Below are 16708 nucleotides of genomic sequence, written 5' to 3' on the forward strand. Positions count from 1 at the left end.
TCGCTACGACAGACCTGGCTTATGCGCGTTCCCACAAACTCGACCCATTGCCTTGTCGTCTTATCAGACGCCATCACATAACGAACCAGTTTACTATATCTTTCTCTTTTATTCATATAGCTGGAAAGATATTCACGTCTCACTCTTACAAAACTCGGTACTCAATGGCATGAAGTAGATACGTAGTGTGAAGTTAGATACGTAAAATGAGTTAGTGCATATTTTCACCTCACTTGTGCGTTATTTAAAAAATTATAAATATACAATGCTTGTATAACTTGTTTATATATCACTAGCGACCTCTTTCCGACCATATCATTTTACATCATAATATGTTTCTATATATCTTATTATTAAGTATTATTCCGATTCTCTCCATTTTTTAGTATAGATGAAATATGTATAACTCTTTAATTAAAATATTTTTTGTGCACTAAAAGCTGCATAAATTGTTTATACATTTTAAAATTTTATTGAATTACTAACTAATGTAATGACTATTAATTTTATTGTTTTACTAACTAATTAATTACTATTAATTAATAATGTCATTACATTAGTTAGTAATTAAATTTATTTATTGTCAAGAAATAGAATGTCATATTTATCTTGAATATCATTAGCTATAAACATAATTATAGTTCATTAGGTGACCAACTACCTAATTAGTGATAATAAAGAAAAAATACTCATAATTTTGGAAACACTTTATTATATAGGTACTATCCTGTAGGTACATTTTATATAATATTGGTATGTTACTTAAAAAATGTAATATATTTACATAGATATGTTAGTTATAGAATTTCGTACTTTAAATAACATTTTCCCCTTAATTATTCATTAAGGTATAGCCCTAAAATTTTTCTAAAAGTTCTTAAAAATATTTTATACATTGGTTCAAAACATTATACTAATAAGGAGACTAAACTCAATTGAATAGTAAACTATCAAACAGACTACCAGTTCTATTTAAAATAGGATAATCAAGGAAACTGAGCGTCGGGCTTATCGGAGAATCTTGTAGTTCGAGTATCTTGACAATATTCTGCGCAGGCGCCGGTTTTAACCAAACTCCTGGTAAGTAAAGTGTCACTTGCGGTCCCACTTTCGGCCAATACCTTCCAAGGTTATGCCCATTTACAAATATGTAACCCTAAAAAAAAACAAGATCACAAATTATAATATTATAGTATTAACCGGCCCTTGTGGTTACAGTATTAAAATCCATTACCTATCTATTACATAGTTTTTTTTGTAGTAATGCTTTAAAAAATTGCTATTATTTTATAAATGAGTACAATATTATTTCCGCTATAATAATCTAACAACTAAGTATATTTTTTTTCTATCATGTAATAACTATGTAAATGAGTTCAAAAGTTAAGAATATTGTTTAGAAATAAATGATTCGTTGTTTAACGTTTTCGGTCAATAAATAACTTGGAGCTACCCATAAATTGCGGAACACGAATATCATGACTAACCCATCCTCCAACCTCGTCACAGATGGTCACATTTATGAGACCCCCTTCCTATTATGACGTTACATATTTTACTATTTTACACATATAAATTATTTTTTTAAATTAACATCAGTTCAGATATGATTTTTATTTTCATTTAAGTTATTTTTCAATAAAATCAACATCAATCCATCATTAGCATGAAATATATAATTAATTAACAATTATATATATTACATTCTAAAATGTGATGTCACAAAATTTTGGGCCTCTCTCAGCCCCTTGTCACACAATGTCACACTTCGTGGAACTCCTATATTAACTCATTGAACTATTGAACTATTATTACTACGCTAGTAATAATAACTCAAAGTATTAACTATATGATATTACTTAATTTTATGGTAAACTATTAAAATATATTAAATGATATCTAGTGTAATAAAGTCGTTATTAAACTTACTTTTCCCCATCCAGTGGGATCAACAAACGTATCCAACGGTGTACCCTGAGGTAAAAGAAGTACACCTTCATATAGCGTGGGACCTACTGCAGTACTCGCTTCACCGACAATATTGTTTAGCCCTAAATCAGAACTCTTTTCAACTTCCAAAGGGTATCCAGTAACTTTCCAAGGACCTTCTAACCTTTTGTTATATCCTTTCGTATTTTCCAAAGACACTGGTCCTAATATCCCCTTAAAATCATGTAACCTATTGCCATAGTTAATTCGTCCTTGATTTTCTACAAGCAAAGACAAAACGGAATCTTGCTTTGCTTTTATATTGATCGTGTATTGTTTCTGCATTCTGTTAATAACTCCTTGTAGTTTCTGTAAATAAATTTGCGTTAAAAAGTAATAAATCGAGCTAAACTTAAAATAATTCATTGTTTTTAATTAGTTTCTAAATATATATACGTACACTATCAACGAAAACATATATCCAATCACGGGGCATTGTTATTGTCAGAACTCCTTCTGTTTCATTAAGCGTTGTCTCATAAAGAACCAGTCCGCTGCGTTGACGTAGTTCTTCGAATGATGGTAATTTTATTCCATTAACGTCTTCATATTTCATTCCGAGTTTCGAGCGACCGTCTGTAGATAGTAGATTGATTTTTGGTCTTAAAGTTATTTGCCCATACGACCCTTTTTTAGATGGCACAGGAGGAGGTAGGTACTTTGGGACAAGATTGTACTGAAAAAGTACGGTAAAAAGTTATAAGTCAAAAATCCTTATCTATTCGTTACGTTTTAGTCACATTCCTTCTCACCTTTGCTAGTGCGTTGCGTATAGCGTTATATTTTGGCGTCGGATCTCCTGCTTCTGATAGGGGAGCATCATAATCATACGATGTGAGGTCAGGTTGGTAGAATAAACCGTAATTAGCACCTAAAATATTAATAAAAGTAAATGCATACTATTAGTTGCAGTTCCACAAATCAACTTAAGTAATCAACATAAATGTGTTATATTTAATTCGTTTTGTTTATTATTCACATAGCGTAAAGTAGTTCTTAACGGGAAGAAAGGTCACCAATGGGGCGTGCACACGATCATTTAAACACGTTTTTGCGAAATAAAACTATAAATTAAAATGAAATTTGTTCTTAGTTTAGTAATTAAAACATTTCGCTGTAAAATCATTAAAATTTTAACCATTTTATTTATTTATTTATTTATTTTATACTTTATTGTACACCACAAATATATTACAAACAAAGCATAAAGATAGTTACAGACAGTGAAGTACAATGGGCGGACTTATGGCTAATTAGCCATTTCTTCCAGACAACCCATACATAGAAAGGCAACTTATTATCTAAATTGGGTAGGTGGTGTACATTTTAGACAGAAAAGATAGGTTTCAAATTGAGATAACATTGATTTTTTATCATTTGATGTGAAAAACGAACATATTAAATACATATTATGTTAGAAGAATTAGCACGCTTAGGTGATATAACTTTTATCTTAGTATACCTGATGTAAATTCAAAATTAGTGCCGCCAAAGAACATGTAAATATTGAAATTGATATTGTTATCCAACATATCTGTTAGAGTAGCGACGACACGTTCTGTGGCTACTTGTTGTATGTCTTCAGTCCAGTGAGTGAGCCAGCCGGGATAGAACTCTGAGTTCATTAAAGGTCCTACAGGCATGAATGCGCGCAGCTGCTTAAACATGTCCACTACTTTATTCGCTGTAAATGCAAATTATAATTGTTAGTATCTTTTGTTGTTATAAAGTTAACAAGTGTTCAGATCGCCTGATGGTAAAGATACCATACCATACTGATAGCAGATACCATGGCCTAAGGACGCCTGCAACACAAAGAGGACAAGCAACAAGCGCGTTGCAGACCCTATGGGTATAGGGTTACCCACTAGAAGCTCTGGCTACCTTACTCAACACAGAAACAAAACACTACATACTTCAAAGCAATGTTATTTAGCTGTGATCTTCTGTGAAGTTTAGGTACTTCCCCATTCGGGCTGCTCTAAATTTCGAGCAAGACATTTCCTGGCCCTACTTTAATACTTTATAATAATAAGGATAATTTTAATTAATGTGATATATTGAATACATCAGTAAAGTAGCACAGAAAGTATGCTTTATATTTTACCAGCGTCGTCTCTACCTGTAGTTCCGAAGTCTATTGTAGTGAGTGCCCCGGGGACAGATCCGTCATAGAAATACGAATGATAAGGACCGTCTGTCGTAAACAATAATGCTTTGTTTTCGACGTGCTGTTTTATTATGTCACGAATTTGCTCCATGTATGCTTTACTACTTCCATAACTACCATATTCGTTTTCTACCTGCAAAACCATACATAATCAGTTTGAAGTCATGTGTTTTTAGTAATATAGTATCGCAAAAACTGTAAAAGTTATTCCAGGCATACATAAGCATTTTTTATGGGGTATTTTTGATATTTTTATTTTAATACTATTAAATGTAGGCACAATAATAAATGCCATTAAAATTACGGTTTCAATTTTTTTATTTCTTTACCAAGTATTTTAACATTTTATTCTACAATAACAAAAATATCGTTACTTAATTTGTGATTTTTATTATCAATTAGCTGCCCGGACAGATTTCGTTCCGTCAATAGTTGTAATAAATGTAACGTTTTCCGAGTGATAACTAAAGTTTTAATTTTTTTTTTGTTATAAAAACCTTCCGTAGGCCTTAAGGAACGTACAAAAAACAGCATTAAAAAACCGAATTGGTCGAGCCATTCTCGAGTTATGCGCTTAACAACATTTATTTTTATTTATATAGAAGATTAATTGTCAGTTATGTGAACAATTATGTTTGCTTGCAAACAAAAGAAACCGACTTCAATTTCATGGACCAGTAATACAATGTAGGTAGGCGAAAAAATAGTCAATAACATACATATACAGTCGAATTAAGAAACTTTTTTTGGAAGTCGGTTAAAAAGGACACATGGTTAGCCTTTTTTGTAAATAGACAGACCTATCTTTTTTGCATTTCTAACGTAAAGAAAAAATTCCGGCAATGTAAAGACTAAAGTTATGTTGATTGGTGCAACTTCTATATATCACAATTATGCATAGGCCTCTTTCGTCATGTAGGTATTAAAGTATCTTAAATTTTGCATGAGGCCGCTTTGGCGCAAAGGTCACACACAGCACCGGTTTGTGGCTATTGTGCTGACGGATGCGGGTTCGATCCCAGCACATGACAAACATTTGTATTGGCCATACAGATGTTTGCCGTGGTCTGGGTGTTTATGCAGTCCTTGTGAGTCTATTCATCGTGCCGGAGAGCACGTTAAGCCATCGGTCCCGGTTGTTATCATTTACACCTGATAGCGATCGTTTCTCGTAGTAGGGAATATACCCGCCAACTCGCATTGGAGCAGCGTGGTGGATTAAGCTCTGATCCTTCTCCTAGTTCCTTCTCCAGTTAATTAGTGACGCAGTCAGACTGTTATAATGTCATAGTCATTCATAGACTTTTATGACACAGAAAATCCATTAATTTTCACTTTTCTCACCTGTACCATTATTATTGGACCTCCATTTCCGTATAAAAGAGGTTTGAGTTGGTTGAAAACTTTAGACATCCATTTTTCAGTTTCTGCGATAAAATCTAGAAATAAAATATAAAATATTTATTTAAATTATTATATCGCTGAAAATTAAAAATATTTTTTTTATGTTCAGAGGGTGGGGCCACTTGATATTTATCCGATAACTGGTTGGAACCGCTACGGGTACGCGACCCTGGACTGCTCTAGCTGCTAGTGTCACACAACCCTCCCCGTGATCCGTGGCACTGGTATCTGTAACCCCAGATCCTTCTCTTACATAAATCCTTCTCACCTATCCTTCTTCTTAGCTAAAAATTCCCAAGGAGGGTTGATGTCAGGCAGGCGGTCGGTCGTAAAATATACCATGACAAATAATTACCATTACAACATGAGTTTGGGAATTAGAGTATCCTATAATGTTAGGGCGTACCCCGCAGGCGACGCGCAGATGCAGCACTCAGCGTCTGTGGGAAATGGACAAGGGTTGCTGCACCAGGGACGGGGACAGCGTAAGAGGCGAGTCCGGGAGGTGAGCTTGAGGATTGCGAGTTAAATGTTAGGGATGAATGTCGAAGGACGAAGAGCGATCGGCAGACCGAAAAAGCGATGGATGGATCGTGTGAGTGAGTATATGAGAAAGAAAGGAGTAACCGCTGAAGTGACGATTATTAGAGAGGGATGGAATAGGAAAACTTGTTGTGCCGACCCTACATAAGTGAGATAAGGGCAGGATGAAAATTAAAAAGATTTTGAGTTTATTATTTTAACCTTTGTCTGTTGACCGCAATCTTATGTTTGGGTATTTACCAAGAAGCCAGTATGGAAGACCTCCCTGAAAAAAAAAAATCGTTTACATCGAATAGACAAATAATTTAATATAATAGGTATAGTATTTTTAATATATAGACAATTGATAAAATGGTTACTAACAATTAGTTACAATTTATTACAATATGAATTAATCAGGAAAACCAAATCAATCAGTAAAAAAAATAAATGATCAAATCAAATCAAACCAAACAATATTAAATTTACTTAAGTCAAACCGAATTAAATTAATAAAAATAAGACAAAGTCAAATTGTCATGATTCAAAACATTAAATTAATCAAAATTTAGTTAGTTGATGAATAAAATTAAATTTTTATAAATTGAGACACAATATATCAAACAAAATAATTATAATTAAGATACAATAGATTAAATAACATCCAATTCAAATCAGATTGAAAAATTAAAAAAAAAAATTAATTGCAATAATTGTATTTGCTAGCAAACGATAAAACCGACTTCAATTACATAGACAAGTAATATAACGTAAGTTGACGAAAAAAATTAACAAACGCACTAGTCGTCACTACGATTTTCGAGGTTCCCTTTGATTTCTCTAGGATTCCAACATCAGATCTTGTTTTCTTATCTTGGCACTACTTTAGGGATATATCCTTTCCAACAAAAAAAGAATTATCAAAATCGGTTCATAAACGACGAAGTAATCCCCGAACACACACACTCACACATATATATATATGTGTGTGTGTGTATGTGTATGATCATGTATATATATATATATATATATACACACGATGGAATTAAATAAATTTGCCATTAATAAAGACAAAGCATACAAAGCAAAATAATTACAATTAAAATACAATGCCTTAAATAGCTTTTAATCAATATAAAAAATGAAAACGAAACAATACAAATCAAGTACAACATAATTGTGTTTGCTCGCAAACGAAAAAAAAAACCGACTTCAATTACATCGAAGAGTAATACAACGTAGATCGACGAAAAAATAGTCAAGTAACTACGCGTTATCAGAGATTACTCAAAAAGTAGTTATTAGATCTCGATAAAATTTATATGTGACCACATGATAAACATCAGCTTTCGATTAAAGTAAAAATTACCATCAAAATCGATGCACCCAGTAAAAAGTTATTGCGGATTTTCAAGAGTTTCCCTCGATTTCTCTGAGATCCCATCATCAGATCCTGGTTTCCTTATCATGGTACCAAACTAGGGATATCCCCTTTCCAACAAAAAAAGAATTACCAAAATCGGTACACCCAGTAGAAAGTTATGTGGTATAATACAACGTAGGTCGACGAAAAAAGCGTCAAGTAAAAACGCATCATTAGATATAACTCAAAAAGTAGTTGTTAGATCTCAAATAAATTTAAATGGGACCAATTGGCACACACCACCTTTCGATTAAAACAAAATTTGTCGAAATCGGTCTACCTGGTCAAAAGTTCTGATGTAACATACATAAAAAAAAAAAAAAAATACAGTCGAATTGAGAACCTCCTCCTTTTTTGGAAGTCGGTTAACAAATAACTGAAATTAAGTGAAATTATGTTATAAAATCAAATTATATCTCTAGAACCAACGATTAGTGTGTTAAACTATAATTTTTTTTTACTGTAATCAATTCTATAAAAAAACTTACTAGGTCCCGTTCACCACAAATATAAGGACCCGGTCGAAGTAGAACGTATAACTCTTCCTCCGCTGCGATACTTATGAAGCGAGCGATGTCGTTGTCTCCGTCAAATGTGGTTGAACCATCTTCCGGCTCGTGGCTGCTCCACTCTACATACCTAGAAAAATAAATTATATATAATAATGGAATAAAATAAGTATTTTTACACGTATAGTTCAAGGAAACGCATGCTACATAATTTATATGCAGACCGTAAATTGTATTATTTGCGATTTTTTATGTTGAGAATTTTTTAATAATTTAATTTTTTTTTATTATGCTTAGGAGTTGGAATTGTATTAATTAATTATTTAAAAAAACGTATTTAATTAGTATTACCTTGTATGTGTATATTTATTACCTTACTGATTTTTCTTTTAGTAAGATAACAACAGGAATATTTACTAGCAGTGTTCTACTTTTATATACAGTATATTAATTTAATTTAAAACTTAAAACATTGAGTATTTTTTATTTAATTAGTTGTATGTCAGATACTTACGTGGCTACAGAATTGAGGCCAGCTGCTCTTAATTTTCTCAGCCGGTCGCGCCAATATTCCGACGGCAGCCTGAAATAATGAAGAGACCCCGACATAATCCGAAAAGGCTTTCCATCCAGAACGAAGTCATTCCCTTCTATGCTAATATTACGACTTATCTGCAAAATGTTAAAATATTTTTATAGTAAAAGTAATACTAAATTTGTTAGTAAATTTTTTAAAATATATTTATCTACGTAGCTTTTAATAATTTGTACGATTAGGTATATAAAGGTTAGGTATATAAAACAAACACCTTCAAAGTGACCTCGAGTTAATCATTATTTCAATGCAGTTTTAACTACTTTTACTGGGTTAAAATAAATACCTTTTAATTAAAATTATTAATTAAATAAATGCTAATGTTTTGAGTTAAGACCAGCAAAATGTAAATTTTCTATATTTGACTGTAACCTTATTTTTATAAAAAGAGGTTACAGTTTATTTTATTCAAATTATGGCTTAAGATTTAATTAACTTAAGAAGATAATATAATTAACGGGAATTAATATGCCATATTTTATTAAACTCTAGTAGGTACTTGTTAATTTTATGCTGAAGTGTATGTTTAACTCTCTCTCTCTCTCTCTCTCTATCTCTTTCATTACGCTCTTATCAGAGCGGTCGTGGTCATCACTTCTCAGCCACAAGCTTGATATGGAACGTCCGTAGCTTGTAATGGAACGTCCATTGCAGCCTGTACTTGATCCGTCCATCTCATAGGCGATCTGCCGCGAGGTATGGTTCTTTCTACTTTTCTTTGGACGACTAGACGTTCGATGGAGACATTGTCACGTATAGTCACGTGACCAAAGAAAGTGAGAATTCGAAGCTGTGCGATGGAACATAGACGCTGCTTGATGCCGAGTTCTTCCAGAATTGTTGATCCGGAATCGATTCCAGGACACTGTCAACATTCTTCTCCAGCACCACATCTCGAGAACGTCTATTTTTTTCTTCTCACTTTCGCGCAGGGTCAACGTCTCCGAAGCGTAGAGGAATATGGAAAATACCGGCGCTCTAAATAGCCGAGTCCTAGTGGCCTTGGTGATTTTACGATTCCTCCATATTTTTTTCAGCTTATCCATAGCAGATCTGAATATCACCATGCGCTGGCGCATGGCGCATGGCGATATCCAGTATGTTCGACTATCTCAACAATAAAAAGTATTTTTTTTTTATCTAAACGAAAGTTGTCGTTATAAATACTAATCATATTTTTTGTGCTTATAATAAGTAGAAAAGTTACAGCTTTTAACAGGTCCATAAAAATATGATTAAATTAGATATATCGATGTAGATTTCTAAACAATATTGTTTGTCTATATCGATGTACATTTCGAGACAATTCTGTTTGTCTATATCGATGTAGATTTCGAGACAATTCTGTTTGTCTATATCGATGTAGATTTCTAGACAATTCTGTCTGTTCATAACATGATGATTGTATAATATTCGTTATGTATAAAAACGAAACTTTTTATATTATTTGTACTTATTATCATAACCCAGATAGATGTGTAATATGCAATTTGGTATCAAATGTAAGTAAATACTATCCAAACCGATTGATATTGTAGCCATGTGGCGTCATGTTAAATTACTATCACACCGTTACCATGTATTCACAATATCAGGATTTAGGAGATCCAATTTAATTTCAATTACATAGTACATAATCAATTAATATATATTTTTATATTTTTGGTCATTTTGTAGTAGTTAGGTCATAAGTCTATCTAGATAATGCTTTATTTCAGTTTAAAAGTTATAGGTATTTTGTTATTATTTGGTTTAAAATAAAATAAAAAGAAGAGAAAAATTAACAAGTAATATAAAATAGAATGAAATTACCTGAAAATCTTTGTTTGAGAGCTGACTTCCTTGATTTAAGGTTTCTTTTATTTGAATTACTTCAGGATCAAATTGGTTTTCAACTAAGCTTTCTGATAAAACTGATTCGTGTAGAGCAAGGCACACACATATGGGTATAAAAGTGAATCTTCTCCATGACAACTGCATCGTACCAAATACCTGTAACGAAACATAAACGTTACAGTAACTATTATTTACAATTATACATATTTTATTAAAAATGAAGTATTACTTGGTGTATATTACTTTTTATTAGTTAAGACAAAAGTTTTTTTTGTGAATTATGTAGATATAAATTAGCGTCAGCCGTGAAATAGTTACGGTATTTCAGCAACTCCATATGTGAATAGTAAAATGTTTTGTATTTTACTTGTATGATGAAAGCACTGGATAAATTAACAATGCTGTAAAGAACAAGAGTATTCTATGTTTGAGTTCTTAAATCTGAAGATCTATTGATACGTATAAAAACATGTTTGAGCAGTCTGTTTACTTATAAAAGTCATAGAATTAGTTCGTTAACTGTATACCTATTTCAATGTGAAATGATTTTTTTGATAGCGTCAATAATGAGTTACATATAATATACCCTTCCTATATGATTAGTTCGGTAAACAAGCTCACGGTGTGCAGGTGGGTAAACAGTTACCGTAACTTACCCCTGACTCTCCCCAGAAGTTTAAGCCACCTAACTCACCACAGGAACCCAAGTTCCCAACATTACGTGAGCTTTATGATGTTTAGCTGTGATCTTCTATATATAGCAGGACATTCCCTGCTGAGCCCTAATACCTCAACGATATGTATCATACACTTAAATGTTTGCAGTGCGCGAAATCAAAATGGCTTATAGTTCTAGTAGCGACCCGCCCCGGCTTCGTACGGTTGCAAAAACTATCAGTGTATACAATAAATATTTGCAATGTAAGCGCAAAAAAATGTTTATTTACAACATCACATTATAAAACTTTAAAACTATCAGTGTTCCTCAACTATATTATGAATGTATTATACATATAAATCTTCCTCTGAAATCACTCTAGTTACTAAAGAAAACAGCATCAAAATCTGTTGCGTAGTTTTAAAGTTCTAAGCATACAGACAGCGGGAAGCGACTTTGTTTTATAAAATGTAACGATGATGGTTAAAATGGTTGGTTTAACTCTACATAATTGTTCTTATTGTAATATTTTTTTATTCAATTTTAAATATATGTACATATTTGGTACTTAAAAAAAACACTCTGAAAGCCTGTATGGTTCTAAAAATTCAGCATCAATATTTAATATATTCTTTATAAAATGAATTATAAAATATTATTTTATTTTTCTTTATAAAATTCATATGTATACAGTTCTGATTTACCTATTTAATTTATTGCTCATCTCCTCCGCTTTGATCGTAATTGCTACTACTAAGTTTATTTAAATCGTAATGTATTTATATTTTATACCTAATTTTTCATCAAGTACTTAATTAAGTTATAAATTTGCTAATTTTTAGTAAAACCGAATAAATTTATTTAAGATAAAAAAGACAATATAAAAATAATATAATAATCATAATACACACAAACCAAACAATATTTCCAAATAATTGTTGTTTAAAACCAATTAGAAAAGAACAATATCTATACAACTATACAAATAAATAAAATTGGACTGTATGTTAGTAATATTAAAAGAGCACCTTTTTACTAAACGTATGTGGATGTATACACGGTACATATACCAATATAACATTTTTACAATTTTCGTCTGTCTGTCTGTCTGTTTGTTCCGGCTAATCTCTGAAACGGCTGGACCGATTTTGACTGGACTTTCACTGGCAGATAGCTGATATAGTAAGGTATTAAGTAAGGCTACTTCTATTCTAGAAATTCATTTATTTTCTATCTCTGGGAACTGAACAATAACTTTTTTGTTAAATACCACGCGGGCGAAGTCGTGGGCATAGCTAGCTTTTTATATTTTTGAAAGTACAGAGCCGGATCGCACTACCATCTCATATTTATGGAATATGCTTCAACTTTATTTTAATTATTTTATATAAGAATTTATTTTATTACAGTAATAAAACAATATTTTAACTTATTTACGACTATAATTTTGTTTCATTAAAATATTTAAGTATTAATAAAGACAAAGTAGTAAAATAGTGATAAAGAAAGTTTCATAAACATCGACGAAATTTTTGTTACTGGTCTAGGTGGTCATTCTTTGAACTCTATTCATTGTAAGTCGAAGAGCACGTAAAATTTTTGGCCTCTCGTAGTAAATTCTATTTACAAAAAGGTACTAAAGTAGTGCATAATTATTTTATTACAATAATTTAAGACTTCTTTGTATATCACGCTAAAACTGCTAAAGACTGTTAACAGCGCAGAGCTGTCGTGCAAAAAAGCACAGACGAATAACTGTTGTGCGAAATAAAGGTCTAATTCAGCCATTTTAGGTAATTTTAGCAATACGAACTAATCGGGTAGTTTAACGTTGATAATTAATGCAAACATCGCGTTAAAAAAAATGAATGACTAATTTGAAACTTGCTGGAGTCCTTAGACGTTATTAATATGGCCCTGTCGCAAAGTTTGTTCTTAACGGACGCTTACTAATTCTATAAACTACATCTGTATCAAGTTTGTAGCACAAAAATTAAGAACTTTTTTATAATCTTTCGACAGCTTTTAGATCTCATTAATGCGACCCTAGCGAAGAATTAGTTCTTTGTAGACATTATCTAACTATTAATCATCTTCTTGCCAAATTTTAAGCTTACTGCATAAAAAATAAGGATTTTTTAAAAATCTTTCTATAGCTATTAGACCTCCTGAATGCAGCCCTGACGCAGTATTTTGCTCTTTGTGGACGTTTACTCACTTTTAACTATTTTCCTGCTAAATATTAAGCTTATAGCATGAAAAATGGACTTTCGTACAAACTTGTAAGTTCCCTTAGACATTTTTAATCCGGCCCTATCGAAGAACCTATGCCGACCCTAATCCCAATCCGCCACCATGATCTCTAGTCACCTTACACACCAACAGGAATACAATACTGCTTGAAAACAGTATTATTTAGTTGTGGTCTTCTGTATGGTCGAGGTACTATTCTAGTCGGGCTGTCCCATATTTTTAGCAGGAAATTTCCTACTGAGTCCTACCTCAGTTAAAATCTCTATTGATTGAGAAACTATTCGAAACTATCCGGTGACCTGCAGAGGTGGTGAAAAGATAGAAGATGAAGCCTCTTCTAAAAAAAAACAAAAAAAAAAAACTAACTTTAACTAACTAAAACTATGCTTTCATTGAGAGAGTGCTTAATTAAGGTAAAGACACCAGTCATGGACAGTATAAGCGATATTTTTTTATTTTTGCTTTGTAATTTCTTTATTTTTCAATACACATTGTTTGGGATTTGGAGGTAAACGAAAAGCTCTTTTCTCAATCAGTATTCAATATTTAATTTCAATTTAGTATTCAGTACAATAAAATATTTTAGATACAAAACACTCTTACTTAGACACCATTAATGGACTGTAATAATCCAATGTAGGACCCCCAATTATGGACATTATCTAATTATGAACAACCATCAATGGACAATAATAATCCAGTGTAGGACCACGAATTATGAACGGTTAATTATGGAAATATGATCAAGTAAAGGACAAAGTATTCGTTATTAACTGTGCTATGTTATTTGAATAATAACAATCGAACATTATTATTAATATCAGTTTAATATATCGAGACAATATTCGGAAACCGCTCCGTGATAGTTGCGGAAATAGTTTGAGGTAAATTTTCATCCAAATAGTATTTGTTTTAGCCCAAATTATATATAACGACAGATCTTCATTCGGAAGCAGGTCCTCGACGTTAGCTCGGTATTACAGTACAGTCTGGTGAATAACTTCAATTTTTCATTTGTAAACAAGCTTTGTATTTCTGATTCCAAGGTAAACTGTTTTGTCCTGTGAATTTTGTTTTCTAATGCTGATGAGGAAACAGTGGTACGATTTTGTGAACTTATTTTTTTCATGTCGTATTCTGGACCAAAGAGAAAAAGCCCACGTTTTCTAAATCCATTTCTTATTGTATCTGTGGCAATTTTTCGCAAAACTGCCTCAAAGTTTGGAGCAAAATGCTCTCTTTTCATTGTTTGTTTTGGATTTTCCATTTTCCAATTCATCACTTGATTCTTCCACGATACCTTCAAAGGCCTAAAAACCGCAACATCCATTGGCTGAAGTAGATGTGTCGTGTTAGGATAGAAAGAGATAACTTCAATCCCATTTTCACTACAAAAATCTGATAAATGCAGGGTCATGTGTGGCCTATGACCGTCTAAGAATAATATGATTGGTTTAGGTATATTATTTTTTTCTATCCACGGATTGAACACATTAGTTATGTATGCATAAAAAGTTCTTGCACACATTCAGCCTGAATATGACCTACCTATGCGCCAAACTTTTGGTACGCCATTAGCAATTAGAACAGGTAAACGCTCATAAGGATATACTATCATCGGTGGCGCTAAAACTCCAGCAGCATTACCAGTAACCAACACTGTTAAACTTTCTCATCTCCTGATGCTATATATACATTTTTTTCACCTTTGCGCACTATGACTCGTCCATCTTTTGGTTGTAAGTAGAATGCTCTTTCATCAACATTAAAAATTCTTTCAGGGTCATTCATTATTACTTCAAGCAAAGTGTTTATTTTCAAGGTAACCTTTAATTACTACAAACCAACGGAGTATGTTATCTTATGAGACTTCATCTCTTGCTTTATTTAAATTGTGTTCGGTACGTTCTGAAATATTTGGATGCCTTTATAAAAACGAAGAGTACCACTTTTTTCCTGCCCGATTGTTTGTGAATGGACAGGAATCTAATTTTTTATCGGATATTATTTTTTGGACACTATCAAGCAATTGTTCTTTGGTTACAGGGAAGTGTTTTTCAGCCATAAAGGCCATCTATCTCACGATTATCGTTTCTTCCTCAAATGAAAGTACAGTAACTGGACCTAGATTACATAATAGGACTTTTCCCGGTGATTTTATTGTGCAAGGTTATCCTTGTGACTCCGTATCTTTTAGCAGCAACAGATATTTTTTCTCTTTTTCTTACTTCTTCGATAGCCCTGGCCATTTCTTCTTTGGTATAATCTTTTCTTCGTGCCATTTCTAGGATTAAAATAAATTTGTATGTATTAGAAATACGTTGAACCTATTATGGACACCTAGTTATGGACAAAATGTCCATAATTGGATAGAGTTATCATTTATTGGAAATTTCTAGAGAAACATGAAGATATACTAGAACAGACGTATGATATATGAAAAAAAATTAAAATAAGCAAGTTCACTTTATGGACACTATGTCCATGACTGGGTTTACGTGCTTGAATAATATCCAATTATGGACATGGTACATTTTAGGATTAGAAAGCCATTGACATTTTGGGTTATGATATTAAAGTATTGTATTCTTATTAGTAAATCATTGAATACTATGACTTTCGACGACGACGATACACCTGACACAAAATAATATGTTAAATGTACTTACTTGCATCGCGATTCTTATAACAAATTACGATTCCCGACACTAAATGACACCGCGTAACTAACAACAGTTGTGGCTGCAATCAAAATGTCCGTTGGCTGTCAAAAACAGTTGGTATGATAGCTAAAATATTAGTACAACTGATCGGTGTTGATATTTGAAGAAAAAAAAATCGCGTTTGCTTAATTTTGGAGGTCAATTCAAAAAATGTCCATGACTGGTCCGCGTCCAACATAGGCGCCATTACCTTAAATACTTATTTAAAATTAAGCGATCATAATGCAGTCTGTAACATCTCACTGCTTAGCATAGGCCTCTTTCATCATCTAGCTTCAAGAATGGAACTTATTCCATCACGCTGCTCCACTGTGGGTTGGCGGATAGTTCAAACAAATGGATGTAACACTTACACCATTTGGTTGAATTTCAACAATATTAACGAAAATTTCAACTATTTTTAAATAGTAAACATTTAAAGCTTATTTGCCTTTTTAATTGCATCATAATTCTAAAAATGTTAGAAAAGTCAAGGTTACAATTATACATAATTGTATGTAGACAAGGCATTGTAAATACAAATAGCGTGTCTGTATTATAATTATGTTGAGTAATTATACTTGTATATTCGGATATAAATAAAATTCTTTTGTCTCTTCAACCTCACAATGAAAATAATAAATAAT

At 32.3% G+C, this 16708-nt stretch overlaps 1 protein-coding gene across 1 annotated transcript; it reads right to left on the reverse strand.

Moving 5' to 3' along the window:
- Positions 1-686: 686 nt before the first annotated feature.
- LOC123653822 (beta-galactosidase) lies at positions 687-9286 on the reverse strand. Its single transcript, XM_045589803.1, has 11 exons — positions 9179-9286; positions 8532-8689; positions 7997-8147; positions 6308-6371; positions 5504-5598; positions 4112-4292; positions 3452-3673; positions 2742-2860; positions 2390-2665; positions 1930-2298; positions 687-1156 (listed from the first exon to the last, which is right to left on the reverse strand). Exons 1-11 carry the CDS (start codon positions 9284-9286, stop codon positions 932-934), a joined length of 1968 nt encoding a protein of 655 aa, XP_045445759.1. The 3' UTR covers positions 687-931.
- Between the last annotated feature and the right edge of the window lie 7422 nt (positions 9287-16708).

The sequence above is a fragment of the Melitaea cinxia genome, chromosome 5 (genome assembly GCF_905220565.1).
Source record: "Melitaea cinxia chromosome 5, ilMelCinx1.1, whole genome shotgun sequence".
In the NCBI taxonomy this organism is placed as follows: Eukaryota; Metazoa; Arthropoda; class Insecta; order Lepidoptera; family Nymphalidae; genus Melitaea; species Melitaea cinxia.